Raw genomic sequence first — 13,125 nt, 5'->3', positions numbered from 1 at the left:
TACCTTAACTTATTTTATTTTACTCATTTTATTGCAGTTTTGACAAAATTTTCTTACTAAAAAATCTTTTGTCACACTACTTCATTTTATTTCTTTGATTGTACAGGTTAAATAAAAGCTTTTTTTTTTAATATTTTTTTACATTATTTTATTATTTCTTTTGCATCATTTTATATAAATTTTACGTTTTTCTTAAGAGCTGCATCCAGCACCTAAAAGTCTACTTTATTACCTCCTACACTCATTTGAAGAAATTACTACTGTACGAGGTGCGGCCAGTGATCGGACTTCTACCACATTGTGGTAGATCTGCCACTCTTTTGAGCATCTACCACACATGATCCGAAATGTACCACATATTCGCGTTTTTGAGTAGTTTTATTTTTGATCGACATAGTTTTCTTAATTTTAAGAGCAAAAATTGTCCAACAATAAACACTTACAACGAAGCCGAATGGGAGGATAAAATAAACTGTAAAATAGTAAATTTTCTCAATAATCAATTTTTCGATAGGAAACGTGGTTTTATTCTATTATTTCAAATTAAAAAAAAAATTAGGCTTGCTACCAGAGTTTGAAAAATTTAATTTTTTCTTTTAGATCACAAAAATTTTACTTTGACTAGCTATAACTCAGCGAGTTTATCAATTTACTATAGGATTTCAGATTTCAGGTCCAACTAATTTTTTGAATTTTTGCGAGATTATGAATTTATATGAATAAGCTTCAATAATATGAGAAATAAGGGCAACCCCGTTTTTTTTTTTGAATGGTTGCGGTTAGAAAGAAATTATTTTTTTTCGATCCCTCAAAATGTGTTTAGAATTTTGAAATTTTCGTGGTCGTCTTTATTTTGTACGTATAACTAAATAATGGGGCGCCCCATATAAAATTTAGATGTTGATCTTGGTGGAGAACCCGAAACTAGTCCTTCCACAGATAAATAAAAAATATCGCAAAAATGTATGGTATGTACATAGTAGTTGATTTTTGCAATTACGTTTACGTCAAGTGCACCAAGCAGGTTTTCGAAATGCTGACCATCCGCTCGCCTTCTCCACACTATTACCTCCGGTGTAAACTTTGCATCAATGAGTGAATATGGAATGCAATTCTCTGGTGTTTTTCCAAAACTGTTCAAGATATTCTTAGGCTTTTTGCCGCACTTTTCAAAATTCTTCATTATCTCTTCGGTCTTAAAAAAACGCAATTATTGACTCTTCTTGCTTTCGGGATATTTCGTGTTATATTTTCAGTCTTTTTTTGTCGAACTCTTCAGGATATTTGAGATTTTTCAAGATATTTCATGTTATATTTTTAGAATTTTTCGCGTAACTTTTCTTGATTTTTAGAGGTTTTCATGTTATGCTTTCGAAATTTTCCTCGAAAGTTTTTTTTTTGGATATGCTGGGATTACTTGGAATTTTTGAGACTATTTCGTTATTTCCATGATTTTTTGAAACTCTTCGTCTTTTGCCTTCAGTTTTCTTAAGAACTTTGGAAATAACTTCGGGACTTTTCTGATGATATTTTTCTTTATTTTTTTCTTGCTTCCGAGCTTTATGTGACTATTTCGGAATTCTTAGAGTTCTTCCTTGCGGGATTTTTTTAAGAACTTTTTAGTTTTTGACATTTTGTGATTGTTTCAGTATTTTCGGGACTTCCCGGCAGTAGCTTCATATACAGAATTTCTTATTCTTTTTGTTTGGCGCTTGAACCGCCTCAACGGTTTGGCCGACCCAACAAACCACGACAGTCGTTTATCTTCTGTGCCAACTGACATCAATTAGACAGGTTCTGCAATTCACTTCCGAGTGAATTTCAACCCCTGCCAATTTGAATTCAAAGCGAATGTAGGAGCTTTAAATCAATTAACATTGCACGAGGTCATCTAGCAAAGCAGTCACAGCGGCATGCGCCTCTGTATATAAAAAATTTCAAATCAAAAACTCGAATTTGAATTATTAGTTTATTTATACGTAGTACATAGCTGCCATAAAGTCTATGTCTTTTTTACTATTTTTTGCAATACTATATGCTCTTGTTGCTGCTCAAAATTGAGTCGAACTCTCGCTAAAACTCTCGCTAAAAGCTTAACAGTTTTTGTTGTTGTTTTCAGAGCAATTGTCTGCGCGCCGGTGTGAATCATTATCACTACAAGTACTTATTTCATGTACACTTTTTTACTTCAACATTTGATTCGGCAAACTACTACTTCCGCTGTGAGATAAGCGCATGCATCAATATGACCGTCCATTAGACCGTACCACCTTACAAGCAAACAAAAAAAAGTTCGCGGTACACCCCTTAGTTTAAAGTATTTTTGCAAGGCAATTTCCTTTTTGCTGAACCTAGGGGTCGCCATTTTAAAATTTTCGGTGACATCTACTCTTAATAAAATTTTTTCATTTGCATAGTTCTACTGGAATAATCCAAAGACGTCCTTTTAGCAACAGTGTAATTATTTTCGGTGAGATTTAAATTACTGACATTAGGGTGATACGTTAGGGGGTTAGAAAAATATATCTGGTGGGAAAGTACTAGAACGGGGTACTTGAGGTCAATGAACTTGGACTTGTCGTGCTTTAAGATCCGACTGTAAATGTTAGGGCATTCGATTATTGGTTATTTTTCCAAAACCGGTTTTCGAGTTATTCGAAAAATTGCAATTAAATTCTTTCCCCGGTTCCCGATTTCGAAGTTAAGAAAAAACCGGATAAACCGGTTTTCCTATACATCGTTTTCGTGCAGGAAAAATGCTTATATTGGTATGATATCGTGACCAAAAATTGCAATAAAACTTTTATCAGTGAAGATAAAACTTTTATTTAGAAAAGAGCAAAGCAATATACGTTCAAAGTTTTTTTAAGAGCAAAGGTAAAAGAAATAAAAATCTGTGAAAAATTCTCTTTTTTTCATTTTAACTTTTTTTTAATAATCTATTGCTGCCACTCTATGGTTTAATTTCTGGTGCCAGCAACATCAAAAAAAAGTTGTTTCCAATAGCCGTCGCCCCACGGCAGGCAGTGCCAATGCTCAGGCATGAAAAAGCTTCTTCTGAGGTGAAGTTAGAGTGTAAATTTGTATCACAACATCAAGAAGCAGAACACGAATTGGAGGAGCAGCTCGGCCAAACACGTAGAAAATGTTTAAGCCCCAAAACATTGATTTATTGTAATCTTCACATTTTTTTGCGAGTTTCGGGAATATGGTAGAAATTTAGTAGCAGGCACATCTGCGCTTACTCAGGTATGAGTTTAAACTACTGCAGTAGTCAGAGCTATTGTGGTCCGAGTCTCCCGAGGCAGACGAAGCTCCGGCTCGTCTATGTCTGGTGATTGTGTACCCCGGACGGACTCGACCTGTGAGAGTCTATGTAACTTGCGACTGACTCCTTGTGAATGCCGTTCAAGGCGTTTTGGTGTGCTGTCGGGTACAGAGGTTGTTTATGAACCTCTGAAATTCGGCCGTTAGTTCGTATAGATGCCTTCTAGCGCGTCGTGGCGATGGTGCTTCTGCAAGCGTCAGTGGCACCCTACTAGGAGTTGCTTGCAGAGCATTGTGTTATCCTCCTTGATTTGGAGCATTTGAGCCTCGTCATTTAATGGATGTTTCTGCGACATCAGAAGGCATCCGGACGCTGTCCGGGCTGCCGTGTTTTGGCAGGTCTGTAGCTTCGTCCACTGAGTCGTACTAGACGCCGGCGACCACACCGTTTAAGTCCCGGTGGGAGAAAGGAAACCTCAATATATTCTCGTAGCGTGGAGTGACTGACGGTGTCAAACGCCTTTGACAAGTCCAACGCTACTCTCTCAAAAGAGCGGTTTCGGTTTAGGCGATTTGTTATCTGAGTGTTTATGGCGTTAAGCGCTGTTGTTGTGCTGTGCAGAACCCATTATGATCTTCGCTGGGGTCAGGTGATTTGTAAAGTATGGAGTAGCAAGGCCTCAAGTCTCTTTGCTACCTGGGAAATGAGTTATCAGGCGATAAAACTCCTCTGTTGGCCGGTTTCCCCGGTTTGAGCCGTGGAACCACCCTCCCCATTTTCTATAGGTCTGTAATTATGACGGTGGCGTTAGACAAATTGAGAACCTTGGTAAGGTAATCTACTCCCGTAGGACCCAATCTTTTCAGCAGCAGCATGCATATACCGTCGGGACCCATGTAGGCTTGCGCCTTCCCGGTGGCTACCTGAACCTCACCGCTGGTGAAATAAGAGGCGCGCTTTGTGTTGGCATTTTATGCAGCCTTCTGGTCACTTGACATGTGGTCTTTTCCGCCGGAGGATGCAGCGTAAATTGTCGGCTAAAGTAGTTCGCGCATCGCTCCGGGTCCGACGAGGCGCGGTCGCCAAAAGAGATTTTAACTCTGTCGTCACACTCCGTCTGATTGGACAATGATCTCAGGGTTGACCAATGCTTGCTTACACCAGAGACGAAGTTGCAAGTTTTCAGATGCTCTTCCCACTTCTTCCGCTTATGTTCGTTTACCAGTTGCCGAATCTCAGTGTTGAGATCCCTAGCGGGCTGCAGCGGCAGTGACAACCCTGCGGAACTTGCTCTCACCACGTGAACGTCGATTGGTGTGGGGAGGGCAGAAAAGGTGCTTTCAGTAACTTCCGCGAAGCCGTTCCAGTCAGCTTTAGAAAAGCTTTGTTCCGCGTAAGCAAAGTCGGCAGTTTTATCAATCGAGATGACTATGAGCAGTTGATCTGAGGAAGGTGCCGCCCAGTGGTGGTGGTAGTGGGCGGCGTCGCGGTTGGAACTTGCGACCTAGCAACACAAGACGGGCCCTCGAAGTTCCTCGCCCAATCTCGTGTGATGCGCAGACCAGAACATGCCCTAAAGTCATACCAGCCAAGGCAGGTGTGGCACTTGACTGATGTCACATTACGGAATATCCTGGTCTGACACACCGAGCGGATTGTCGGAGGAACTAAGAATTTTTGGCGGTGGCGTGTGGGTGGTGTGCCGTGATGTTTTTGTTGAATTGCTCAGGCGCACACTGAAGTCCCGCGGAGGCAGCTCGGTTAGAGCAGCAAGGGGCCACGTGTGAGGTGGTCCATTGCCTATGGTTCTGAGGCCTGAGCAAACTCGGATACGACTCCACCCGTTGCATGAGTTTCACCTGACAGAGGTGGGTGGAGTTGTGGTGTAGTCGTCTCTAGCACACGCAGCAGTTATATGTTTCTGGCCCAGGGTATGACTCGATGCCTGCCTGAGTACAAGTATGCAAAGCAGATGTAGCCCTATGGACGTACAACTTTTGAGGGATTTCGCCGACCTAAGCGGGGCTAGATCGCCGAACGAACAGCCCCTGGTCGAGTAAAACCCGAGTCATTCCGGTACGTAGAACCGGCTGTCTTGAGAATGAAAACCTTTCCCTAGTTATACTGCTGTTATTACGATTTTCACACAAGCCGGCGCACAGTGGAACCAAACGGGAATTTACTATACTAAATAAGTAGAGCCTTCATCTTTCAACCGATCTAGAACAAATTGGTAGCATAATTTAAGAAAAACGATTAACTTGTTCCTGTAATTAAATGTTACATAATAAAAAAAAAATATTTTAAAGCAATAATGTAGTTCCCCTAAACGGAAAAAATGCAAAAATAAAAATTTAAATTTGTAAAAAAAAAATATACAAAATTTGATTTTTTTCAGAATTTTCAGAAACATTTTAGGTATTCAGGTTTATGCCCTTCTCTTTGATCCGTTCCCACGACAGTCGGGTCTACGTAACCGGAACGACCCAGATTTATATCTGGTCATGGACTGTCACTCCAGCATCATTCCCCAAAAAACTCTTTGATGAATTTGTATGTTGTTACAACAAAAACAACATGTAGTGGTTATGTATGTATGGAAATAACGATTTTCAAAATTTTAAAATTTCTGGCAAACATAATATGAGGATTAATTTTAATATCCTTAATAAACGCAACGTATGAATCACAATTCCAAAACTTTTTCAGCATCCTTGAAATCATTTTGTACACAGTTGTAAACTTAATATTAACTTTATTGAGTTAGATAGATCTTTTTTTTAATTTGCCTTATGATTACAAAATGGTTTAAATTATTTTATGTATACATATTTCTTACAAATGGAAATATTATATTTGATTTTCTGTTATCTTTTGGCAAATGACATTACTATGCTAAATCTCCTCACTTTATTTTAATTTTTAGCTTACATGAGTGAATTCACAGTGGCGAAGAGCAGGTGAGCGTTTTCTAGTTCGATGCTTTTAAAACATGTACAGTTGGCTATTTATTGCTCAATACTATTTATTTTCACGTAGTAATTGTAACAAATAAAAATATTTTTTCTTGTGTTTTGAAAGTAAATGTTTTTGTGTTGCTTTAACTAGTGCGTTACTTCACACTTTATTTTTCGTTCAACACAATGATTACACTTATTAAATGGAAGATTTATTTTGCAATAAAACAGCAGAATTCTAATATGTATGCAAGTTCCCTTCAGATATCCAGCTTAAGCTGAAAATTTAAATTGTTGGAAATACAGAATTTAGAAAATTTATTAACTAAAGTTTGAAACAAAGTGTTAAAATAAAATAATAGAAAATGTATAGTTAATTATATAAAAAATATATATACATATATACAAATATAAGTATTTCCAAATGTGTCATAAATTTAATTCTAAACAATTGAGCATGCATACACGTGTACATATACATATGCAACGAACAGCAGTAAAAATATTTTTGAATTAAAAATAATAATAATTATAATTTGCACTAACAGCGATCGTTTTGCAGTCACCTTTCTTTAATATTAAAATAATAAATTTAGTTGTGTTGTGTCGCCTATGCAATATATTTTTTTTTACAAAAAATTATAAGCTTTCATTTACTTGCAAGTATTATGCTTACACAAAATAATTATATATTTTTATTTTTATTTTTTTTTATATGTATATATTGTTTTTCTTCTCGTATGTATGATCTTATTTGCTATTAATTGCTGCTCCATTTTTGTAGCGCCGCGAATTAATCTATGCGCTCTTATGCTATGTAATATATAATGTATGTCTGTTTTTCGCTATTCTTTCATTCACTATTTTTATGTTTAATTTTGTTGTAACATTTTGACATTACCGTAATTATATTATACATAAATACATACATATATAAAACTGTTTAAATATTTTTTGTAATTAGCTATATCCTATCGCAGTCCATATTTGACGTCTGTCATTTCTTTTTGATGCGCTGTACGATCCATTCGAGACCCTGATAAAGACTGTAAATGAAAGAAAATGTATTAATGAAAAATAACTAAAAATTATTTGTTTGTAGCACAGAGCAAGGAAACGAAATGTTGCAAAAGTTCGCAAACAGGGCTGCAGATGTAAGTCGTTTGAAAATATATGTACATATATATTTGTGCGAAAGGATTATTTTTGATAGAATAACTTGTTAATAAAATAATTTATTTATAGTAAAACGAAACTTTGGAATTATCATAATTTTTAGCGCACTTTAATAAGCTTTGGAAGGCTTTGGAAAATTAAAAAAAAAAATCGAAAAAAAGATGCTGCGATCAGGGATAACGCGATCTATGTGAAATCGATGTAGGGTAGGGGGCTGAAGAAGTAAGCGGGTCTTTTATTCGGTGTGCAAAGAACTTGGAATGCTGGCCTACAGGAAATACTTCCGAAAATAACATCAGAAAATTAGGCAATTTACGGAAGGTTTCCAAACCATCATGTTAAATTGCCGTTACAACAAAGACACCTACATATTGACCGATGTCCAGAGCGTGCTGCTGAATTGCTTGGCTTGCACTTCCCATAGAAATTGGCACAGACGTTCTAGCCCTGAAAGCGCCAGCTGGTAGAAGACGAAGTATTCCTCTGGGATGAAAGACCAGGAGGAGGACTTGGCTTCATATGGGTTTTCCAATTGGCACAGAAGAGAAGCATTCTAGAGTACTTTATTCGACGAGGCCGAAACCACTTAGGCGACTACAGCCCCAAACAAGAAGAATGCAATTATTGAAAGGAATCGACGATCTAAGCAGGGTTATATCGCCGAAACAAACAGCCCTTGGGTGGGTAAAACCCCCCGTAATTTCGATACGTAGAACCGGCTCCCAGTAAGTAAGCACAAAATCATGCTAAGCAAGCAGTTTCTGGCACGTCAGATGACATAAGTACTAACTGAATGATTAGATCAAGGACTATATTGAACAGCCATTGCTTTCGCCGCTGAACAGACACGCATTAAACGCCATTCATACAGCATAGACACCGTCAATCCCTTTACTATTTCTCGATCCGTGAATGCAGTGCAACACCAACCAATTGCAGGACAAGAGCTTCAGCTGCCTCGCGTGACCTTCGTTACTCGGGCACACTTAGGGAATTGTGTATTGTAGTAGGCTGAATATGTATGTTCTGGATGTAAAAGTAACCAGCTTCATACTAACAACCATTTCATATACTCCCTCAATCTCACTCAACTAACGCTGCTCTCCATTTAGTCCGACCCCGAAATGGCACATTTTCTAGGCCTACCGTTAGTTAAACCGGACGAAAAAGATTAGCTGATTTAGGCCGGACTAAGTAGCAGCTACAACAATAACAACAAGATTGCGACGAAGATGTGACACAAAAAAATATGTTCTTCATTTTTTTAGAGAAAAAAATACGCTGATCATGTGAAATGCTTTATGAAATACTAACGGACCAGACCTGTTAAATAATGATTAATAATAATCATAATGATTATTAATTAAATCATGTTTTTTTTTGGTAACCATTTAATGATTAAATACGATTAATTAATTAATTAATTTTGAAAAAAATCTAAGCTAAATGAACATTTTAATTAATTATATTCAACAATTTTTATTGAACTTGACGCCGTTTTTAATGAAAAACTATTGTGGAAAAGCAACAATAATTTTGAAAAAGTGGTAGAAGTGATAGCTATTTCGGGAATCACCACATTTCCTCATCAGACTTCTTTAAGTAGGATTCGAACCGACGACCCCAGCCAGTTGCCTACGCACTGTGCTATGTTCGTCTTATAAACTGTTGTTGCTTTTTCCACTTTTTTCATGTGAGCCAACTACAATCAAGCGCAGCTATTCCAGTGCTATTTAAACTTGATCATGTGGTTGTTGGTTTTGTTGTTTTTGTTAATAATTCTATTTTTTAATTGTTTAACTTTTAGGTGTGCTCGTCCTTAAGTTATTTGTTTTTATTTTGTTATTGTTGTATTGTAATATTGTAATTAATAATTTAATGCCGATTTTAAATTGCAGCAATTTCCTGACGTTGTGCCGAAGGATATTAACTCTACCTGTTCTCCCCTTTTTTCGATTAGCGATTTAAAAAAAATATACCGCAACTTTCTTCTAACTCGACTTAAGCTGTTATGATTTGCCAGTAAAGATATGTATATAACCGTTCAAACGTCTTACTCTTTTTTAAACAAACTGCCTTACTATCAACATTAAGCAATTGTGTGACTAGAATATATAAAATCTGAGTTGTCTAGATTAAGCATTTAAAAATGTGTACTTACAAACATATGTATTTCCATTACTACTGAAATTACTTCTTATACAATTTTGAATTTCATTTGCCATACGAGCCTGGCTAATTTGCAAAACTAATTCAGACGCTCCAACCAGCTTACAATATTAATTCTATCATGCTGGTAATTTTGAATAACATTACTATAATTTTTTTTAATCTCTGGAAAATATCGATTTTTTACGCTTTGCTTTTGTAATGCTAGAGGTATAAAATCGTACTTAAAAATCGAATTACAAAAATGCTTTATTCTAAGCATTTTAGATTGCTTCAGTTTGAATACTTCTATAGCCACGAATGTTTGTTTACGTTTTCTCTTTACACAAAAACCCATAGTATGTATTTATATAATACTTATTGGCCATGCTCATCAAGTGAGACAGGCCATGAAGTGTACTTAAATGTACTTCACGCAATCAGAAATATTTTTAGATTAAATGAACACAAACCAATTGCGTCACAACTATGTACATATATACGTAAATATACAAATTGGTACATCTCGTAGAACAATAACCCTTCCAAAATAAGTAATTGATAGCATTTCCTTGCGCATTTTTGTTTTTCTTAACAATATTAAAAATACATATTTGCTTACCCCTCGCCGGTGAGCGCACAACACGCTTGTATATGCCATTGATGTTTCTTAATCGAGGTTAAATCCAATTGACGTGAAATTTCCGCAGCTGACATTGCACCCTTGAGATCCTGTGCGAAAGTGAAAACAACAATAATAATTTAAATATAAATGAAATAGAGGCAGCAACGCGTCGACCAACCTGCTTATTTGCATAAACTAATAGACTGGCTTTACACAGATCCTCATGCTGAAGCATACGATAGAGTTCCTCGCGCGTCACAGCTAAGCGCTCACGATCTGTCGAATCGATTACCATTATGATAAACTGCGAAAAATAAGGAAATAGCACACATACAGTATTTTTAAAGTCACTAATACTTTGTTCAGATGGTATGTAGGTACCTCTGTATTTGTGTAGTAGGTGCTCCAGGCGGCACGTAAACTCTGCTGTCCGCCCAAATCCCACACCAGAAAGTGTATATTCCGCCACACCACCTCCTCCACGTTGGAGCCAATTGTTGGGCTGGTGTGTACGACTTCATTCATAAGGAATTGATAGAGTATTGTGGTTTTGCCAGCATTATCCAAGCCAACCATAACTAATTTGTGCTCTGTGAATAAATTGGAAGGACACAAGGATTAAATAATATTTTTTTTTTTTGCTAACAGAATTGCTGAAATGACTGAGATTGATTTATTGAATTGTTATGGCACTTCAAAACATTTCTTATCTAACTAACTGTTGTACTTAATTTTATTTTAATTAATAATTATCATGGGATAGCATACAGTGACTCAAACAAGTGTGCACATGTTGATTTTTTTTAAATATTCACAATGTTTTTCAAGTTAAATTTTTTTTAACATTCCTCATGCTTTAGCGCATATATGTATACAAATCAAAGTGTCAAACGTTAAAAAAAATAGAAAAATTCAACAAATTTTCGTCAAAATTTCGAAATTTTTAGAACATTTTCGGGTATTTCAGTATAACAAAGTGCAGGTTAGAAGCGGCTTAAAGATCGCGTTGACTTTTACTAACTGTTTTTGCTGACGGCTTTTGAGTTGTTTTATATAAAACAATTTTTTTTTTTTTATTCTTTTGCGACGGATCTTGCGCATTTTATTCCACATAGATATATAGGTATATAGAAAATCGCAACGCGAGTTTTTAGGCGGTTGCTCCATGCCACTAAAAATGTATGGGCTATAAAATGCATATCCAAAAATGTTCTGAAAATTGAAACTAAAGAGTGCAAAATTTTTATGAAAACTTTGTGAATATTTCTAAATCTTCGAAACATTGATCTATGTATATGACTCTATTTAAAGCTTGAAAAATATGTTTATAAAAGAAATAGCAAAAAATGTAAATTGAAAAACGGGAATATTAAAAAAAACATGTGATCACGTGTTAGAGTCACTGTAGGTATGTATGTATGTACATGTAGTGGCTGGCAATTTGGCAGTGATTTATGTATGTTGTTATCGCTAAGTTATTATCAGCAAAGGGTAAATTATTTGTTTTACTAGTTGGCAACTAAATATGTATGTACATACATACATAAATATATATGTAACGTTTATTTAATAACACATTTATAAATTATTTGCTGCCTTATTTTTTATCGAGCAGATTCAAGATAGATAAATGAAGAGCACTTTATACTACTTTGTCTCTTACTGAACTTTTGAGGTTATCTTCTGATAGCAGTGCACGTGTTTTATTGGTTTGTACAGGGCGTACAGGGGCTCTATTCTGTAACTGTGAGTTTTGAAGTGTACACTGAAAATTGTGTGCACTCTTCATTTTGCCATTCAGGAAGAGTGAGAATGAGTTTTAGCTGTCAAAATTGTGTACACTTCCTCATTTTGCGATTCAGCATGTGTGAGAATGAGTTTTAACTGTCAAAATTGTGTACACTTCTCTTCCGAAAAACTCACTGAATTTTAGTCGGTGAGTTTTTGGTTGTGAGTTTTGCACTCGGTGTACACTACATTTTCTCACAGTTACAGAATAGAGCCCCTGGATTATACCATTTACACATTTTAGGCGAATTGCAAAATTTGCATTCTTCTATCCAACAAAAAAAGTCGTAGCAAGTCGTAGCGGCTGCTTAAATCTACCTCGAATTCGAATTGGACCGGGTCTCCAGGCAGCTGAAGCCTTTAACTCGGGAGTTAGTTCCGGAGGTCGTTCTGCAGTTGAGGAAAAAGCCTTCTGGCGTTCTGGAGGTTCTGCTTCCAGCAAGTGCCTTTTCGTAGGGGAGGGTAGTAAGCTGCTTTCAGTGAAAGAGCGAGAAAGCTCGGCAAGATTATCGCTTTATTTTTAGCACAGGTCAATTTCATATACAGCAAAAGATATCAATGGTGTATGAGCTAAAAGTGCTACTTATACATATATCACATGTTATCCTAAAATACAAAAATGTTTTTGTTTTTCATACGAGAACCGACCAAGTCTAATGTATATATGTAGTACATACATACGTGTTCAGCGCTAGTCAATTATAAAAAAAATGGGTATGTATGTTTTACGAATGTACAAGTGCGTTTAATTGAAACAATTCTAATGGGAATTGGAGTGCCAAATGAAAACCAAAGTGTCAAAGAGCGAGTGCATAGTAGGGTAACACGCTAAATTCAGACATAAATATACATATGTATGTAAATATGTATACTGTGCATATTCCATGGCGCTGCATTTGGCGCTTTGAATAAATTAGCCTTAGCTCCAAATTGCTTAGAGGAGCAGTAACCTCCATATCGCCGCCTACAATAGGCATGTTGCTTACAGCAACCACGTTTTTGTGGTTTCAATACCACTTAATTAAACTTGCGAACACAAGTATTCATATAATTGCATACATATGTATGTATGTACAATAGGGTGGGTCACCAAAAAAGTCGCAGTTTTTTCACCAGAATTATATTATTATATTTCAAAACTTCCGCCACAATATTTCGAAAAA

The 13,125-nt window shown here is 36.3% G+C and overlaps 1 protein-coding gene across 1 annotated transcript; it reads right to left on the bottom strand.

The window, feature by feature from the left end:
• Positions 1–6,273: 6,273 nt before the first annotated feature.
• Positions 6,274–10,797, bottom strand: LOC118733573 (ADP-ribosylation factor-like protein 5B). Its single transcript, XM_036463016.1, has 4 exons — positions 10,556–10,797; positions 10,353–10,478; positions 10,172–10,281; positions 6,274–7,271 (listed from the first exon to the last, which is right to left on the bottom strand). The coding sequence occupies exons 1-4, from the start codon at positions 10,748–10,750 to the stop codon at positions 7,223–7,225; spliced, it is 480 nt and encodes a 159-aa protein (XP_036318909.1). The 5' UTR covers positions 10,751–10,797; the 3' UTR covers positions 6,274–7,222.
• Positions 10,798–13,125: the final 2,328 nt, after the last annotated feature.

Source organism: Rhagoletis pomonella, unplaced genomic scaffold (genome assembly GCF_013731165.1).
Source record: "Rhagoletis pomonella isolate Grant_MI unplaced genomic scaffold, Rhpom_1.0 Rhpom_scaffold_00002, whole genome shotgun sequence".
In the NCBI taxonomy this organism is placed as follows: Eukaryota; Metazoa; Arthropoda; class Insecta; order Diptera; family Tephritidae; genus Rhagoletis; species Rhagoletis pomonella.
The sequence above is the reverse complement of the archived record's forward strand: the minus strand, read 5'-3'. Positions and strand labels throughout refer to the sequence as shown.

Coding starts and splice junctions, on each gene's coding strand:
- LOC118733573 (XM_036463016.1), bottom strand. CDS start 10,750: ATGGTTGGCTTGGATAATGCTGGCAAAACCACAATACTCTATCAATTC. Junction 10,479..10,555: donor CCTACTACACAAATACAGAG/GTACCTACATAC, acceptor TATTTTTCGCAG/TTTATCATAATGGTAATCGA. Junction 7,272..10,171: donor TGTGCGCTCACCGGCGAGGG/GTAAGCAAATAT, acceptor TTTCATTTACAG/TCTTTATCAGGGTCTCGAAT.